General features: G+C 53.4%; 1 protein-coding gene across 1 annotated transcript in view; it reads left to right on the plus strand.

Annotated features, from left to right (window-relative positions):
• SNX17 (sorting nexin 17) overlaps positions 1 to 18,749 on the plus strand; it is a 60,509-nt gene that overhangs the window by 21,015 nt on the left and 20,745 nt on the right. The window contains exons 9-11 of the mRNA XM_075338887.1: positions 1,005 to 1,097; positions 1,173 to 1,376; positions 1,629 to 1,745. Coding sequence (XP_075195002.1) covers positions 1,005 to 1,097; positions 1,173 to 1,376; positions 1,629 to 1,745 — 414 coding nt within the window. The remainder of the gene's footprint in view (positions 1 to 1,004; positions 1,098 to 1,172; positions 1,377 to 1,628; positions 1,746 to 18,749) is intronic.

Below are 18,749 nucleotides of genomic sequence, written 5' to 3' on the forward strand. Positions count from 1 at the left end.
GTCCTGGGGCGCAGCCTTCTTTGGGGTCTGCTGACTGGCGGAGGGTCCTGGGGCGCAGCCTTCTTTGGGGTCTGCTGACTGGCGGAGGGTCTTGGGGCGCAGCCTTCTTTGGGGTCTGCTGACTGGCGGAGGGCTCTGGGGCACAGCCTTCTTTGGGGTCTGCTGACTGGCGGAGGGTCCTGGGGCGCAGCCTTCTTTGGGGTCTGCTGACTGGCGGAGGGCTCTGGGGCACAGCCTTCTTTGGGGTCTGCTGACTGGCGGAGGGCTCTGGGGCACAGCCTTCTTTGGGGTCTGCTGACTGGCGGAGGGTCCTGGGGCGCAGCCTTCTTTGGGGTCTGCTGACTGGCGGAGGGCTCTGGGGCACAGCCTTCTTTGGGGTCTGCTGACTGGCGGAGGGCTCTGGGGCACAGCCTTCTTTGGGGTCTGCTGACTGGCGGAGGGTCCTGGGGCGCAGCCTTCTTTGGGGTCTGCTGACTGGCGGAGGGTCCTGGGGCGCAGCCTTCTTTGGGGTCTGCTGACTGGCGGAGGGCTCTGGGGCACAGCCTTCTTTGGGGTCTGCTGACTGGCGGAGGGCTCTGGTGCACAGCCTTCTTTGGGGTCTGCTGACTGGCGGAGGGTCCTGGGGCGCAGCCTTCTTTGGGGTCTGCTGACTGGCGGAGGGCTCTGGGGCACAGCCTTCTTTGGGGTCTGCTGACTGGCGGAGGGCTCTGGGGCACAGCCTTCTTTGGGGTCTGCTGACTGGCGGAGGGTCCTGGGGCGCAGCCTTCTTTGGGGTCTGCTGACTGGCGGAGGGCTCTGGGGCTCAGCCTTCTTTGGGGTCTGCTGACTGGTGGAGGGCTCTGGCAGGCGGAGGGCTCTGGGGCGCGGCTCATAGGTCTTTTGGATTAGTGATAGAAGTGCTATAGATACAGTCTTCCATGTACATCATGGCGGGTGATGAAACGCACGCTCCACCTTCTAGATGTTTCCGTGTGAGGCTCACGCACAGTTGTTCTCCATCACAGACTGTCAGCGACATTGAGCGTGGCTGGGTGCAGGTCAGCAAGGAGCAGCTGCGGCAACTGAAGTCCCTGCAGGAGAAAGTCTCCAAGAAGGAGGTGAGCTGTGATGAGTGGGCGCTTGTGTCTGTGCAGTGCAGGCAGTGATGCTGACCGGCGCGGTGTCTCCCGCAGTTCATCCAGCTGGCGCAGACACTGAAGTACTATGGCTATCTGAAGTTTGAGCCGTGTATCACCGACTTCCCGGAGAAGGGCTGCCAAGTGATCGTGAGCGCCGGCAACAACGAGCTCAACTTCCAGGTGAAGCTTCCAAACGAGCACATAAAGGAGGGGAGCTTCAAGGTGACGCGGATGAGGTGCTGGCGCGTCACGTCATCGGTGAGTGTCTTCTGTGGTCAGATCTGTGGTAGTATCAGAACAGTGGACATAAGTGGAGATGATGGATGTGACGTCTGAGCAGAGACCTCATCTATAGTGTGTGACTGAGGAGGTTGTGTCATGTGACGTCTGAGCAGTGATATCCTCTATAGTGTGTGACTGAGGAGGTCGTGACGTGGCGTCTGAGCAGTGACATCATCTGTAGTGACTTGTGATCTCTTCTCAGTCTCACATGCTGCCATTTGTACGTAGGTTCCTCTGAGTAATGGCAGCGGGAGCCCCAACAGGTCGGAGGCGCGGCTGGAGTTGGCCTTTGAATATCTGATGAGTAAGGACCGTCTGCAGTGGATCACCATCTCCAGCCCGCAGGTGACCGCTTCCTAGCTACGTGCAGTGGATTGCAGCGCCACGGCTCAGGATTACAGATGAGAGAACCTGTTCCATAAACCCTTGCCAAACACTCGGGTCCGGTACGACCTGAGCTTGTTCGTTCGGGGTCGACAAATTCGAGCCCCTCCCCCAAAAGTCGGTAATGTTTGTTTTCCGCCCCTGAACGCCGACCGCATTTCCAAAAATGCTTTTTAATAGCATTTTCTGGTTTTGAACAGGATTGCGGGGATGTGTAAAATCAGCGGAGGGCGGGGACTCTGCAGCGGGACACACAACGCCATGTTCCCTGCAGCCAATCACAGCGCAGCAAACATTCTCAAGGTGGAGACAGAAGGGCTTCTGTGATTGGCTTGCTAAGTCACATGTCAGTGTGGATATAAATTGCGGCCATTTTGCGTGGGATTTTCTGAATGTTGCTCGTCAGGGAAGGAGCTGCTGCCAGACACTGAGATTAGGGGGTTAATGCTGCACAGTTTAGATACATTGGAATAGGGACATGCTCTGTAGGGAGAGGCGGCTGCCACAAATAGGCACATTAATCATAGAAACAGGGATTGCAGGGACTTGTAGTGCCTGAAAAACAGAGGCCAGTGAGAGATCTCTGCCTGCTCCAAATCACACAGGCCAAAACATCACTAGCTATTGTTAGTGCAGCGTCTACACTGCATGCTGCCATTATTAATTGCCTTTACAAAAATGTATAAACATCGCTCTGGGTATAAGCACGCATTATTGGCGGGACTAATATCCCATTCTACAAAGTGTTTTTCTTCGGCGCTCTATTGGGAGACCCAGACGATTGGGTGTATAGCTACTGCCTCCGGAGGCCACACAAAGCATTACACTAAAAAGTGTAAGGCCCCTCCCCTTCTGGCTATACACCCCCCGTGGGATCACGGGCTGCTCAGTTTTCAAGCTTTGTGCGAAGGAGGCACACATCCACGCATAGCTCCACTGTTTAGTCAGCAGCAGCTGTTGACTATATCGGATGGAAGAAAAGAGGGCCCATATGGGGCCCCCAGCATGCTCCCTTCTCACCCCACTTGCGGTTTGTAAGGTTGAGGTACCTATTGCTAGTACGGAGGCTGGAGCCCACATGCTGTTTTCCTTCCCCATCCCCCTGAGGGGCTCTGAGGAAGTGTGATCTTTCCGGCCACCAAGCCCTGAGGCCGGGCTCCATCCACAGACCCATAGAACCTGCTGGATGTGGAGCGGGAGTGCCGTTCAGGGACAAGGCCCTGCAACTTTCAGGTACTCTGTGTCCCCGTATGGCAGGCCACGCACACTCCAGGCTTGCTGGGTGTGCTAGTGCGCCGGGGACTGTAGCGCTGTGCGCTGGGCTTATAGTCCCTGCAGATTACTGGGGGACTTTACGTGTGGGGACCGCCGCGCCGACCGCCCCTGGAGCGGCGGCGCAGCTGCGACTTGTAGTGCGCCGGGGACGCGCCGACCGCGCTTTTACGGCGGCGGCGCTTCTAACTTTAGTCCCCGGCTTTTGCGGCCTAGCGCCGCTTCGTTCCCGCCCCCACCCTGTCACTCAGGGAAAGGGAGAGACGCTGTTCTATAGCAGCGCCGAGGGCTGGAGCCTTATTTGCATTCTCCAGCCCCCTTCACTAGACACAGTGGGCGCCGGGTTCCCGCTCTTGTCTCGGGCACGCCCTCGGCCCGCCCCTCTCCTCTGGACGCCGGCAGCCATTCCGGCACGCAGAGCGGGAAAACGGAGACAAGCGCTGAGCTACCAGCACAGGATTCCGGCGCCACACACCCGCTTTTGTGCGGGCGGTAAGCGGCAACTAAAGTGCTGACCCACTAATGCCGAAGTGTCCTGTTGTACTTTTGTACGGTCGCTATTCAGGATGCAGACCTAGAAACAGCAGCAAAAGATCAGGGGTGCTAAAGCACAGACTCTATATGCTGCTTGTCTTGCATGTGCTGCAGTGTCATGTGTCCTTTATGCTTGTATGCTTTACATTGCACTGTAAGGGCTATTCTTGGCTGTCTACCCGCCTAGATGGCTAGACAGCGGCAGCAAACAGCAATGGTGCTAAGGCACAAGCTTTCAATGCTGCTTGGATTGCATGTACTGCAGAGTTTATTTTCATGCTTGTACATTCACTGCATGTCGCTATTCTTGGCTAATGCTCCTTGATGACTAGACAACAGCAGCAGAAAAGCAAGGGTGCTAAGGCACAAGCTTTCAATGCTGCTTGGATTGCATGTGCTGCAGTGGTTATTTTCATGCTTGTATGCTATACATTCACTGTATGTCGCTATTCTTGGCTAATGCTCCTGAATAACTAGACAACGGCAGCAGAAAAGCAAAGGTGCCAAGGCACAGGCTTTCTATGCTGCTTGTACTGCATGTGCTGAAGTGTTTATTGTACTTCATGCTTGTATGCCATACATTGCACTGTACGGTCGCTATTCTTGGCTAATGCTCCTAGATGGCTAGACAGCGACAGCAAAAAAAAAAAAAAAGCATGGGTGCCAAGGCACAGGCTTTCTATGCTGCTTGTACTGCATGCGATACTGTTCCAGGACCCCCAGTGTGTGCAATTACTCAACGGGGTCTCTGCTACAGGTGGCCAAAAGAACCACCTGTGATCCCTGTCCAGGGACAGGGACGGAGTTGCAGTTTCCGCTGATATATTGTCTGTGACTATGACTAACATCTTACAGACTTTGCAGTCCAGACAGACCTTGGGCAATGTTGATTCAATGCCCCTGGCCACCCTGATTTCGAAACAAATCATGGCTCCAGGAGGGTCCCATGCATCCCAGGGTGCAGGCTCTGACACGGACGACAGTCCCAGCCGGCCTAAGCGAGCTCCCTAAGAACGGCCCTCGACTTCATCACAGTACTCTCTGTATGATGATGCAGACGTAGCTGTTCAGGACTCTGATCCTGAGACCGCTCTCAATCCAGATACACCGGATGGTGACGCTATAGTGAATAATCTTATAGCGTCCATCAATGGAAGGTTGGGTATTTCTCCCTCAACTCCTCCAGTGGAGGGGTCAGCTTCACAGCAGAAGAAATCCCTATTTCGGTATCTCAAGCGTATATTGAGTACTTTTCTGGTCACTCTGACTCCAGAGAAGCAGTCCAGGAACACCACGCTTATCCCGATAAGCGTTTCTCCAACCGTATTGAGGATACGCGTTGTCTCTTCCCCCCTGACGTGCTCAAGCGCTCCAAGGGTGGATCCCCCAATCTCCAGGCTTGCGGCTAGATCTATAGTTGCAGTGGAAGATGGGACTTCACTTAAAGATGCCATTGACAGACAGATAGCCCTCTGGTTGCAATCTGTCTATGAAGCTATCGGCGGGTCGGTTGCCCCGGCATTCGCAGCCATAGAGGCACTCCAAGCTATTTCAGCTAGTATTGCGCAGAGGGACGCGGTCACATGTACATCTTGGCCGCAGTAGCGTCCTTCACCTCGCAATGTCGGCATTGCGACTCAAGCTGTTTATGCTGTCCTGGACTCTACGAGCCGTACGTCAGTGGCGTCCGCCAACTCCGTGTTGTTACGCTCCTAGTGTTAAGGGATTGGAGCAGATGCTGCTTCCACAACAGTGCTTAACCAGATTGCCTTTATCTGGTGACAGACTGTTTCGTGAGCGGTTGGATTAAATCATTCAACTGTCCAAGGGTACGGATTCTTCCTTACCCCAGCTATCAAACAAGACCCATCAGGAGAAGGGACAGTCGAGGTTTCGGTCCTTCCCAGGCTCGGGCACGTCCCAATTGCCCTCGTCCAACAGGACTCAAAAGAATCACGCCCGGAGAAGGCAGCCGGAGGAACCGCTACAAGGCGGTTTCCTCATGACTTTCAGCCTTCTCTCTCCGCGTCCGCGGTCGGTGGCAGACTCCCCCCGCTTTAGCGACATTTAACTGCCACAGGTCAATGGCCGGTGGGTGAGAGACAGTTTGTCGCAAAAACTTCCTCACCGGCCGAGCCGAGGCTCTTCTGCAGGCAGTAGGAGTCGTAATCCCGGTTCCTCCTCAGGAACAAGAGACACTTTTTACTCCGATCTGGTCGGGGTGACAAAATAGGACGACTCCTTCCGTTCCGTTCTGGACCTTAAACTGCTCAACAAGCATGTGAAAACCAGGCGGTTCCGGATGGAATCCCTCCGCTCCGTCATTGCCTCAATGTCTCAAGGAGATTTCCTAGCATCAATAGACATCAGGATGCTTATCTCCACGTGCCGATTGCTCCAGAGCACCGGCGTTTGCTACGATTCGTTATTGAAGACGAGCATCTTCGGTTCGTAGCCCTACCCTTCGGTCTGGCGACAGCCCCACGGGTTTTCACCAAGTTCATGGCAGCAGTGGGACCACTCCCGCACTCTCAGGGTCACCCTGTGATCCCTTACTTAGACCATCTACTTGTCAAGGCACTCTTTTAAGAGGCATGCCAACACAGCCTGAACATGGCGCTGGAGACTTCCCAGAGTTTCGGGTGGGTCCTCGACTTTTCAAAGTTAAACCCAATCGCTGGCATATCTTAGCTTGGGGTTTCACACTCTCTCAGCGATGGTGAAGCTTCCACTGGACAAACAGCGGTCACTACAGACGGGGGTGCAGTCTCTCCTTCAAGGAGACACCTCATCCAGAGGCAGTCCCTTTCACGCAGTTTCATCTGCGTCCACTTCAATAGAACATTCTTCGCTAATGGGAGGGGAAGTCGATGTCCCTACACAGGAACGTCCCCCTTTCTCAGCCGATCAAGGACTCTCTTCAGAGGAGTCCACTCTTCAGATCAATTGTCTGGAGCTCTGGGCAGTGTATATTGCCCTGCAAGACTTCCTGCAGTGGCTGGAAGGCAAACAGATCCGAATTCAGTCGGACAATCCACAGCGGTGGCATACATCAACCACCAAGGCGGACTACGCAGTCGGCGAGCCTCCCAGGAAGTCCGCCGGATTCTGCTAGGGGTGGAAGACAGAGCATACACCATATCCGCAGTTCACATCCCGGGCGTAGAAAACTGGGAAGCAGACTTCCTCAGTCACCAGGGCGTGGACGCAGGAGAATGGTCTCTGCACCCGGACGGGTTTCACGAATCGGCACAACAGCAAGGTCCCGGTTTTCATGACGATCAAAGAGCTCTGGCGACAGGCATCTCACGGTCGGTCAACCGTGGGCACTACCAGACCGGCCAGACTTACTGTCCCAAGGGCCGTTTTTCCATCTGAATTCTACGGCCCTGAACCTACTGTGTGGCCATTGCGTCCTAGATCCTAGTGTCCTCAGGATTATCCCACGGGGTCGTTGCCACCATGAGACAGGCTATGAAGCCCACGTCTGCTAAGATCTACCACGGAAGTGGAAGATTTTCTTTTACTGGTGCTCTGTACAAGGAGTGTCCCCCTGGCCATTGGCATTGCCTACTTTTCTTTCCTTCCTGCAATCTGGGTTGGAAAAGGGCTTGTCGCTCGGCTCCCTTAAAGGGCAGGTCTCGGCGCTATTGGTGTTTTTTCAGAAGCGTCTAGCACGACGTCCGCAGGTACGCACGTTCCTGCAGGGGGTTTGTCAAATCGTCCCCCCGTACGAGCGGCCGTTAGATCCATGGGATCTGAACAGGGTACTAGTTGCTCTCCAGAAGCCGCCTTTCGAGTCTCTGACGGATGTTTCACTCTCTCGACTATCACAGAAAGTGGCCTTTCTGGTAGCGATCACGTCTCTTCGGAGAGTGTCTGAGCTAGCAGCGCTGTCATCCAAGGCTCCCTTCCTGGTGGTCCACCAGGACAAGGTAGTGCTGCGCCCCATTCAGGAGTTTCTCCCTAAGGTAGTATCCTCGTTTCATATTAATCAGGATATCTCCTTACCTTCCTTTTGTCCTCATCCGGTTCACCGGTATGAAAAGGATTTACATTTGTTAGATCTGGTGAGAGCACTCAGAATCTACATTTCCCGCACGGCGCCCCTGCGCCGCTCTGATGCACTCTTTGTCCTTGTCGCTGGCCAGCGCAAGGGGTCGCAGGCTTCTAAAGCCACCCTGGCTCGATGGATCAAAGAACCAATTCTGGAAGCCTACCGTTCTGCGGGGCTTCCGGTTCCTTCAGGGCTGAAGGCCCATTCAACCAGAGCCGTGGGTGCGTCCTGGGCATTAGGACACCAGGCTTCGGCTCAACAAGTGTGCCAGGCAGCTACCTGGTCGAGTTTGCACACTTTCACCAAACATTATCAGGTGCATACCTATGCTTCGGCGGACGCCAGCCTAGGTAGAAGAGTCCTGCAGGCGGCAGTGGCCTCCTCGTAGAGGAGGGCTGTCTTGCAGCTCTAACTTGAGGTATTTTGTTACCCACCCAGGGACTGCTTTTGGACGTCCCAATCGTCTGGGTCTCCCAATAGAGCGCCGAAGAAGAAGGGAATTTTGTTACTTACCGTAAATTCCTTTTCTTCTAGCTCTTATTGGGAGACCCAGCACCCGCCCTGTTGTCCTTCGGGATTTTTGGTTTGTTTGCGGGTACACATGTTGTTCATGTTGAACGGTTTTCAGTTCTCCGATGTTACTCGGAGTGAATTTGTTTAAACCAGTTATTGGCTTTCCTCCTTCTTGCTTTAGCACTAAAACTGAGCAGCCCGTGATCCCACGGGGGGTGTATAGCCAGAAGGGGAGGGGCCTTACACTTTTTAGTGTAATGCTTTGTGTGGCCTCCGGAGGCAGTAGCTATACACCCAATCGTCTGGGTCTCCCAATAAGAGCTAGAAGAAAAGGAATTTACGGTAAGTAACAAAATTCCCTTCATTGCCAATATTCTGAGTCTGGTGTAAATTAGGTACTGAAATAAATGTAGAGGTAGTGGTGACTGCTGAGCAACTGCTATTGAACAAGGTAAAAAGGGGTTCTTCTAACTTTTACTAACTAAATATCTTTTGTGTCAGGTGTGTGACAGGTGGGGGCGTAGGGTTGGGAAACATCCCTTTAAAAGGGGAGGAGTACATTAATCATGAATGATAAATCAGGACGAGGTTATCGTGGAAGGGGGAACAGGCGGGGTGTTGGAGGTGTACGTGTGGGAAGTTCTGTTAGTGAAAGGTGTAGAGAGCAAACACCGGCTCAGCCTGTCCCAAGAGAAATGAGCACAACTTCCGTTACAGGACAGCCTACTCCTCTAGATTTATTTGTCAGCCGCACATTGCTTCAACTTCGAAATGAGGCTGATAAACATCAGGTGCTGGAGTGGATGGCAAGCGCTGCATCAAGTGGCCTCTCCACATCACACACTTCATTCCTCAGAAGTGCCACCACAATTACACTTGTTTCCCCCTGCGTCACAAATGTCCAACCGGAAAACTGACTGCGGGGAAACACACACAGGCGAGTCTGCAGAGCTGTCCATATATTCTATCCCATGGGCATCACATGTCCCCTCCAAAGATCCACAGACCCAAGAGAAGGAAAGTATCTGCACCAGTGCCCAAAATCTTTGAGTTGGATCCTGGTCCCGATGAAGTAGGGTCCCAGCAGGATCCCGACCCTCGTTAACGGACGTTAAGCCCAGAGGATGGAGGTGATGATGATGAAACTCAGATACCTGAGGTCCACGTGTACTGTGCAGTGATGTCAGGTTAGGAAAAGGGGGACAACATAGAGCCTGATGATGAAGTTGGAGATCCCACTTATTCTCAACCCAGAGGCACGCCGCTGTGTAGCTCCACAGATGAGGAGGAGGAAGCGAGGATGTTCCAGTGGTGACTCCTGCACAAACACGTAGTGATGCAGCCATGAGAAGCTATGCATCCTCAGCCACAACTCTGGCTGTGGCCAGCAGTGTTCATGGGTCTGCAGTTCACATGACGAGTTGCCTAGCCTGGGACTTGTTTTGAGAGATGACCCAGTCTGTTATCTACCAGGGTTGTAAATGACGACTGAGTAAATGTTGTAATAATTTGACTACTACACATGGTGAACCAACATGCATTACTGAGGGAATCTCACTGCGCAAAAATGAGTAGTAATGGGCCTACCCATCCACCGGCCACCAAATCAATATTGTCTGCTCCTCCTCCTCCTGTGTCACTGGGGAAAGTATTGTCACACAGGTCTCTGACCGCAGAAACTCCTCTGTGTACCCGCTACAGTCGGGGTGAGTGAGGGCCCGTCAGGTGTTACGGAAGTGACTGTGCCTGGTGCTTTAGATCAGGGTTCCCCAACTCCAGTCCTCAAAGCCCACCAACAGTGCATGTTTTCAGGATTTCCTTAGCATTGCACTGCTGTTGGAACCAGCACCTGGGCAGGTAATTACATTAACACCTGTGCAATACTAAGGAAATCCCAAAAACCTGCACTGTTGGTGTGCCTTGAGGACTGGAGTTGGGGACCTCTGCTTTAGATCCATGTGAGACGCCGAGCACACCACATGGTTCCCAATCCAGCATTACACCTCCCGCACAGTCCACTGGACGGTCGTGCACACCTTCCTCCGTCCTCTATCGGCACAGCAGCCCTCAGTCACACAGGTTTGGTCACGTAAAAGACCATTTCCTCCCACACTTGAGAAGGGAAAGTGCTTGAACTTCACCATTTCGAAACTTGGCCACAGAAATGTTGCCTTTCCGCCTGGTGGATACAGACTGTTTCTGAAACCTCCTGGCCATCGCACTTCCCCAGTACCAGTTGCCCAGTCGCCATTACTTCTCTAATAAAGCTGTGCCTGGGCTACACCATCAAGTCGTAGCCAAGATTGCCTTTTCCTTGGAAAACTCTGTTTCTTCAGCGCTCTATTGGGAGACCCAGACGATTGGGGTATAGCTACTGCCCTCTGGAGGCCACACAAAGCACTACATTAAAAGTGCAAGGCCCCTCCTCCTCTGGCTATACCCCCCCGTGGTATCACGGGTTCTCCAGTTTTAGCTTTGTGTGCGAAGGAGGTCAGACATTCCATGCATAGCTCCACAGATTTTAGTCAGCAGTAGCTGCTGACTATGTCGGATGGAAGAAAAGAGGACACATATAGTGTTCCCAGCATGCTCCCTTCTCACCCCTGGATGGTGTTGTAAGGTTGAGGTACCTATTGCTGGTACAGGGCTGGAGCCTGACATGCTGTTTTCCTTCCACATCCCCTTGTAGGGCTCTGTGGAAGTGGGATCCTGCCGGCCTCTCAGCTCTGATGCCGGGCTCCATCCACAGACCCATTAGAACCTGATGGATTCGGAGCAGGAGTACGATCAGGGACAGGGCCCTGCATCTTACAGGTACTCTGTGTCCCCGGCAGGCACAGACACACTCCGGGCTGGCTGGGTGTTATAGTGCGCCGGGGACCGCAACGTGGAGTTGGTGTCCCTACAGATTACTGGGGGATTGTTTGTGTTTGGGAACGCAGCGCCGACCCCCTCTGGACCGGGCGGCGCTGCTGTGACTTGTGGTGCGCCGGGGATCCGCCGTCCGCGCTTTTACGGCGGCGGCGGTTATAACTTTAGTCCCCGGCTTTTTGGGCCTAGGACGCCGGCAGCTCCGTTTCGTTCCCGCCCCCACCCTGTCATTCAGGGTAGGGGAGAGACGCTGTTCGCAAGCAGCGACGAGGGCTGGAGCCTGATTTACATGCTCCAGCCCTCTCACTTGGCACAGAGGGAAGCAGGCTTCCCGCTCTTGGCCAGGAACGCCCAGGGCCCGCCCCCCTTCCTCTCTCGAGACGCCGGCAGCCATTACATGCATGCCTGGCTGGAGGAAGGACGCAAGGCTCTGGGAGACCTGGACTAGGGGCTATCTGGCGACCACACACCCGCTTTTTAAGCGGGCGGTAAGCGATTTTTCTGTGCTGGTCCCTCTAGTGCCTCACTGTGTATCAGTGTACTGGATACAGTTATATAGATATTGTATTTCTTGCACTGTGAGGTGCGCTTCTGGCTGCATATCCCAGATCGCTCTGTGGAAGCAGCAACATGTCATCCTCAAAACGCAAGGCTGCCAAGGCTAGGGCTGTGTATACTGCGTGTGCTGCATGTGGGGCTAATCTACCAGCAGGCTCTGATGACCCCCATTGTGTGCAATGCTCCGACCCGGTGCTGCTTCGCCAGCCGGAGTCAGGAGAGGTAGCGACCCAGGCTGAGACGCTTGTAAGTTCTGCCCCGGTGACAGGGACGGACTTTGCAGTTTTTGCAGATAATATGTCTGTATCTATGGCAAAAATCCTTGAGACCTTGCAATCTATGCATGGGGCTCAGTCTCTGGGCACGGCGAGGCCTCTGTCCTCAGGTCCCCCTTACTTGGAATGTATCCAGCCCACAGGGGGGTCCCCGGCTTCACAGGCCGAGGATTATGACTCAGATGATGGCCCCAGCCACCCTAAGCGAGCTCGCTGGGAAAGACCCTCGACGTCTTCACACTGCTCAGGGTCTCAGCGCAATCAGTCTCCCTGTGATGTGTCTGATGAGAGTGATCAGGAATCCACTCCTGGAACCCCTCTCAACCTGGATACCCCGGATGGGGATGCCATGGTAGACGACCTTATCTCAGCCATCAATAGGCTGTTGGATATTTCTCCCCCAGCCCCTTCAGCAGAAGAGGCGGCTGCGGAGCAGGAAAAGTTTCGTTTCCTTTATCCCAAGCGTAAATTGAGTGCTTTGTTAGATCACTCTGACTTCAGAGAATCAATCCAGAAGCACGACGCTCACCCAGAAAGGCGTTTCTCTAAACGATCTAAAGATACGCGTTTCCCTTTCCCCCCTGAGGTGGTCAAGCGCTGGACACAGTGTCCAAAGGTAGACCCCCCGATTTCCAAACTTGCAGCTAGATCCATAGTTGCAGTGGAGGATGGCGCTTCACTTAAAGATGCCAATGACAGACAGATGGACCTTTGGTTAAAATCTGTCTATGAAGCTATAGGCGCGTCGTTTGCTCCGGCATTCGCAGCCGTATGGGCACTCCAGGCTATTTCAGCTGGCTTAGCAAAAGTGGATGCTATCATGCATCCAGCAGTGCCGCAAGTGGCGCACCTTACCACGCAGATGTCGGCGTTTGCGTCTTACGCTATCAATGCGGTCCTAGAATCTACCAGTCGCACCTCAATGGCGTCCGCCAATTCGGTAGTTTTGCGCAGAGCCTTGTGGTTAAAGGACTGGAAAGCAGATGCTGGTTCCAAAAAATGTTTAACCAGTTTGCCTTTGTCTAGAGAGAGACTGTTTGGCGAGCCATTGGCTGACATCATTAAGCAGTCCAAGGGTAAAGACTCCTCTTTACCACAACCCAGAACACCCAAACCTCAGCAGAAAAAGTGGCAGCAGAGGTTTCAGTCCTTTCGAGGTTCGGGCAAGACACCATTTACCTCGTCCAAAGGGACTCAGAGGACGCAAAGAAACTCAGATTCGTGGCGGACTCACACACGCCCCAAGAAAGCAAATGGAGGTACCGCTTCCAAAGCGGCTACCTCATGACTTCCAGCCCCCCCCCTCCGCATCGCCGGTCGGGGGCAGGCTCTCCCGCTTTTCCGGCATTTGGATGTCACAGGTCAAAGACCGGTGGGTGACGGACATTTTGTCTCGCGGGTACAGAATCGAGTTCAATTCTCGTCCTCCAGCTCGGTTCTTCAGAACCTCCCCACGTCCAGACCGAGCAGATGCTCTGCTGCAGGCGGTGGATTCCCTAAAAGCGGAAGGAGTGGTTATCCCAGTCCCTCCTCAGGAACAAGGGCAAGGGTTTTACTCCAATCTCTTTGTGGTTCCAAAAAAGGACGGCTCGTTCCGTCCTGTTCTGGACCTAAAACGGCTCAACAAACATGTGCACGCCAGGAGGTTCCGGATGGAAACCCTCCGCTCTGTCATTGCCTCAATGTCCAGAGGAGACTTCCTTGCCTCAATAGACATCAAAGATGCTTATCTCCACGTGCCAATTGCTACAGAACATCAACGTTTTCTACGTTTTGTGATAGGAGACGACCATTTTCAGTTCGTAGCTCTTCCATTTGGTCTGGCGACAGCCCCACGGGTCTTCACCAAGGTCATGGCGGCGGTGGTAGCAGTCTTGCACTCTCAGGGACACTCGGTGATTCCTTACCTAGACGACTTATTGGTCAAAGCTCCCTCTCAGGAGGCATGCCAACTCAGCCTGAATGCTACGCTGGAGACTCTACAGTCTTTCGGATGGATCATTAACTTTCCAAAGTCGATCCTATCACCGACTCAGTCACTAACGTATCTTGGCATGGAGTTTCATACTCTAGCAGCGATAGTGAAGCTTCCGCTGGACAAGCAGCGGTCACTACAGACAGGGGTGCAATCTCTCCTGCAGGGCCAGTTGCATCCCTTGCGGCGCCTCATGCATTTCCTAGGGAAGATGGTGGCAGCCATGGAAGCAGTTCCCTTTGCGCAGTTTCATCTGCGCCCACTTCAATGGGACATTCTCCGCCAATGGGACGGGAAGTCAACGTCCCTGGACAGGAAAGTCTCGCTTTCCCAGACGGCCAAAGACTCTCTACAATGGTGGCTCCTTCCCACATCATTGTCTCAGGGAAGATCCTTCCTGCCCCCATCCTGGGCAGTAGTCACGACAGATGCGAGTCTGTCAGGGTGGGGAGCAGTATTTCTCCACCACAGGGCTCAGGGGACGTGGACTCCGCAGGAGTCCACCCTTCAGATCAATGTTCTGGAGATCAGAGCAGTGTATCTTGCTCTACTGGCCTTCCAACAGTGGCTGGAAGGAAAGCAGATCCGAATCCAATCGGACAACTCCACAGCGGTGGCATACATCAACCACCAAGGAGGGACGCGCAGTCGGCAAGCCTTCCAAGAAGTCCGGCGCATTCTAATGTGGGTGGAGGACAGAGCATCCACCATATCCGCGGTTCACATCCCAGGCGTAGAAAACTGGGAAGCAGACTTCCTCAGTCGCCAGGGCATGGACGCAGGGGAATGGTCCCTTCACCCGGACGTGTTTCAGGAAATCTGTCGCCGCTGGGGAGTGCCGGACGTCGACCTAATGGCATCCCGGCACAACAACAAGGTCCCGGCATTCATGGCGAGGTCGCGCGATCAAAGAGCTCTGGCGGCAGACGCCTTGGTTCAAGATTGGTCGCAGTTTCAGCTCCCATACGTGTTTCCGCCTCTGGCGCTCTTGCCCAGAGTGCTACGCAAGATCAGATCCGAGTGCAGCCGCGTCATACTCGTCGCTCCAGACTGGCCGAGGAGGTCGTGGTATCCGGATCTGTGGCATCTCACGATCGGTCGACCGTGGTCACTGCCAGACCGACCAGACTTACTGTCCCAAGGGCCGTTTTTCCATCAGAATTCTGCGGCCCTGAACCTGACTGTGTGGCCATTGAGTCCTGGATCCTAGCATCTGCTGGATTATCTCAGGGAGTCATTGCCACAATGAGACAAGCTAGAAAGTCGAATTCGGCTAAGATCTACCACAGAACGTGGAAGATTTTCTTGTCCTGGTGCTCTGCTCAGGGAGTGTCTCCCTGGCCATTTGCATTGCCCAAGTTTCTTTCCTTCCTGCAATCGGGGTTAGAAAAGGGCTTGTCGCTCAGCTCCCTTAAAGGGCAAGTTTCGGCACTATCCGTGTTTTTTCAGAAGCGTCTAGCACGTCTTCCTAAGGTGCGCACGTTCCTGCAGGGGGTCTGTCATATTGTGCCCCCGTACAAGCGACCGTTAGATCCATGGGATCTGAACAGGGTACTAGTTGCTCTCCAGAAGCCGCCCTTCGAGCCTCTGAAGGAAGTTTCCTTTTCTCGGCTGTCGCAGAAAGTGGCGTTTCTTGTTGCAATCACATCGCTTCGGCGAGTGTCTGAGCTGGCAGCTCTGTCATCTAAGGCTCCCTTCCTGGTGTTCCACCAGGACAAGGTTGTGCTGCGCCCCATTCCGGAGTTTCTCCCTAAGGTCGTATCCTCTTTTCATCTTAATCAGGATATTTCCTTGCCTTCTTTTTGCCCTCATCCGGTTCACCGGTATGAAAAGGCCTTACGTTTGCTAGATCTGGTGAGAGCACTCAGAATCTACATTTCCCGCACGGCGCCCATACGCCGTGCCGATGCACTTTTCGTCCTTGTCGCTGGTCCGCGCAAGGGGTTGCAGGCTTCTAAAGCCACCCTGGCTCGATGGATCAAAGAACCAATTCTAGAGGCCTACCGTTCTGCGGGGCTTCCGGTTCCTTCAGGGCTAAAAGCCCACTCCACCAGAGCCGTGGGTGCGTCCTGGGCATTACGTCACCAGGCTTCGGCTCAACAGGTGTGCCAGGCAGCTACCTGGTCCAGTCTGCACACTTTCACCAAGCATTATCAGGTGCATACCTATGCTTCGGCGGATGCCAGCTTAGGTAGAAGAGTCCTGCAGGCGGCAGTGACACCCCCGTAGGGGAGGGCTGTTTTGCAGCTCTAACATGAGGTATTTATTTACCCACCCAGGGACAGCTTTTGGACGTCCCAATCGTCTGGGTCTCCCAATAGAGCGCTGAAGAAGAAGGGAATTTTGTTACTTACCGTAAATTCCTTTTCTTCTAGCTCTTATTGGGAGACCCAGCACCCGCCCTGTTGTCCTTCGGGATGTTTTTTTGTTGTTTGCGGGTACACATGTTGTTCATGTTGAACGGTTTTTCAGTTCTCCGATGTTATTCGGAGTTAATTTGTTTAAACCAGTTATTGGCTTCCTCCTTCTTGCTTTGGCACTAAAACTGGAGAACCCGTGATACCACGGGGGGGTATAGCCAGAGGAGGAGGGGCCTTGCACTTTTAATGTAGTGCTTTGTGTGGCCTCCAGAGGGCAGTAGCTATACCCCAATCGTCTGGGTCTCCCAATAAGAGCTAGAAGAAAAGGAATTTACGGTAAGTAACAAAATTCCCTTCGTCTCCCAGGATGCATTTCACCACAGACACCTGGACCAGCAAGCATGGCCAGAGGCGTTACATCTCGCTGACTGGGCACTGGGTCCCTCTGGTGGCTGTGGGGACAGGCAGGGAAGGGGCTGCTTCCGAAGTGTTGAAATTCCCAAGGTTTGCAAGCCAAAATTCTGGATGTACCGCTTCCTCGTCTGCCTCCTCTAGGGCTTCACCTGCTCGATCAACCTCTCCCTTAGTGTAACATGCATTCAGAGAGTGCAGAGAGAATCCCCCAACCTCCGCACAGCTCGGCCGGGGCTCAGCACAACCAGGCAGCCCTGATATTAATCTGCATTGGAGAACAGTCACAGCTGCAGAGTTGTGGTCGTTATGCGGGCCGAGGTTGATCAATGGCTGTCTCCACTGGAGCCATGGAAGGCCGTGTGCGACAATGGTACAAACCTGTTACCAGCCCTACGCCTGGCGACATCACACATGTGCCGTGCATGGCTCACATCCTGAACCTGGTTGTACAGAAATCTCTATCCCAGTATCCCGGGCTGGATGTGCTGCTGCAGAAGGTACGGTCGGTGTGTGCTCACTTTCGCCGATCGCAGCCCACGGCTAATCGACTGGTAACGATACAAAGGAGTTTCGGCATAACAGCTAACTGTTTGATGTGCCAACACGGTGGAATTCCACTCTGCACATGTTGCAGCACCATGACCTGCTGCACTACACCATGAGGCATAACCTGGGACAACACAGTACAAAGATGGGGGGGAATCACGATTGTGGAGCGGGCGCAGATCAAGGACCTCTGCACTCTCCTTCACAGTTTTGAAATGGCTACAAACATGGTTAGCGCTGACGATGCCGTCATCAGCATCACTATTCCACTCTTCTACTTGTTGGAGCGCACTCTGAATAATCTGCGGGAGGGGGGGGTCTTAGAGGAAAAGGAGGAAGCAGAGGAGGAAGGGATAACATTTCCTGTAAGGTTCGGATAGTCGTTGCACTGGCGGGTGTCACAAAAGGGTAGAGTCCATGAATCGAGGTGGGCTCATAGTAACAGAGAAACCGGTAGTGAAGGTGCAGGAGCCGAGCAGCAAATGGAGGAGGAAGAGGTGATGGGGACAGAAAACTAAGGAGATGAAGAAGATATTTTCCCTGCCTCTTTTGTACGTGGTTGGTGGGAGGGGATAGAGGAGTAAAAGTTGAGCGTTAACCCGTCACCAGTCCAACGTGGACCGAATGGGAACCTCTGACACCTGAGCGCCATCTTGCTCCACTATCTGCAATATCATGTCTGTATTGTTAGGATTAGATATAGCGGTGACTACTGGGTGGCCACTCTGTTACATCCACGGTACAAGAGTCAATTTAGGAAGATGCTTCCTCCCTGGAGAGGGACGTGCGGATGCTGGAGTATGGAAACAAGCTTGTAGACCATCTTATCAGTACTTTTCCACAAGACAGCAGGGAGACGTACAACGTGCATCGCAGTTCAATAAATCCAACCACGGGAACATTGCATCATCAACGCAGAAGCAGCAGCAGCAGCGGCAGTTCAAGTGGCAGAAGCAATTAATATTCTTGTTGGAACACATTTTTTACACCTTCGCATGCAGCAGCAGAACAGGCTACAAGTCTGACACATACAGTAGTCCAGTACCATCCTCTCTAGTCGTTGACTATCTAGTGCTCAATATGGATGCAATATGGGTGGGATTGGACCCTTTTGCATTTTGGTCTTCAAAAATGAGAGAGTGGCCTGAGCTTGCCACTCTCGCCTTGGATGTTTTGGCTGCCCGGCATCCAGTGTTCTCTCTGAACGTGTCTTCAGCGCTGCTGGCGGTGTATTGACGGATAAGCGCAGCCGGATGTCCCCTAAAACCGTAGACCGCCTTACGCTCATAAAGATGAACAAGTCGTGGATGTCAGTGACTTTGCTCGTGCAGATTAGGCGATGGTGTAGTGCCAGGCTTCTATGAGGAAAGGGCCTACGCCTGTCTGTCATCTTGCTTGCTCTGGTGACTAAACAAATGCTGTGTCAGGCCTTGTTCTTCTGCCGGTCCCACACAGCCATGTTGCTTTGTTGGCCTATCAATATTGTGTGCCAATTGTGGCCACTTTTCCTGTAGCCTCACCTTAATTTTTGGAACTGTGGAGACCCCAAGTATTGTCTCCAAGTTTGCTTTGGTCTGTAGTGCCAATGTT

The sequence above is a fragment of the Anomaloglossus baeobatrachus genome, chromosome 3, assembly GCF_048569485.1.
Source record: "Anomaloglossus baeobatrachus isolate aAnoBae1 chromosome 3, aAnoBae1.hap1, whole genome shotgun sequence".
NCBI classification, from domain to species: domain Eukaryota; kingdom Metazoa; phylum Chordata; class Amphibia; order Anura; family Aromobatidae; genus Anomaloglossus; species Anomaloglossus baeobatrachus.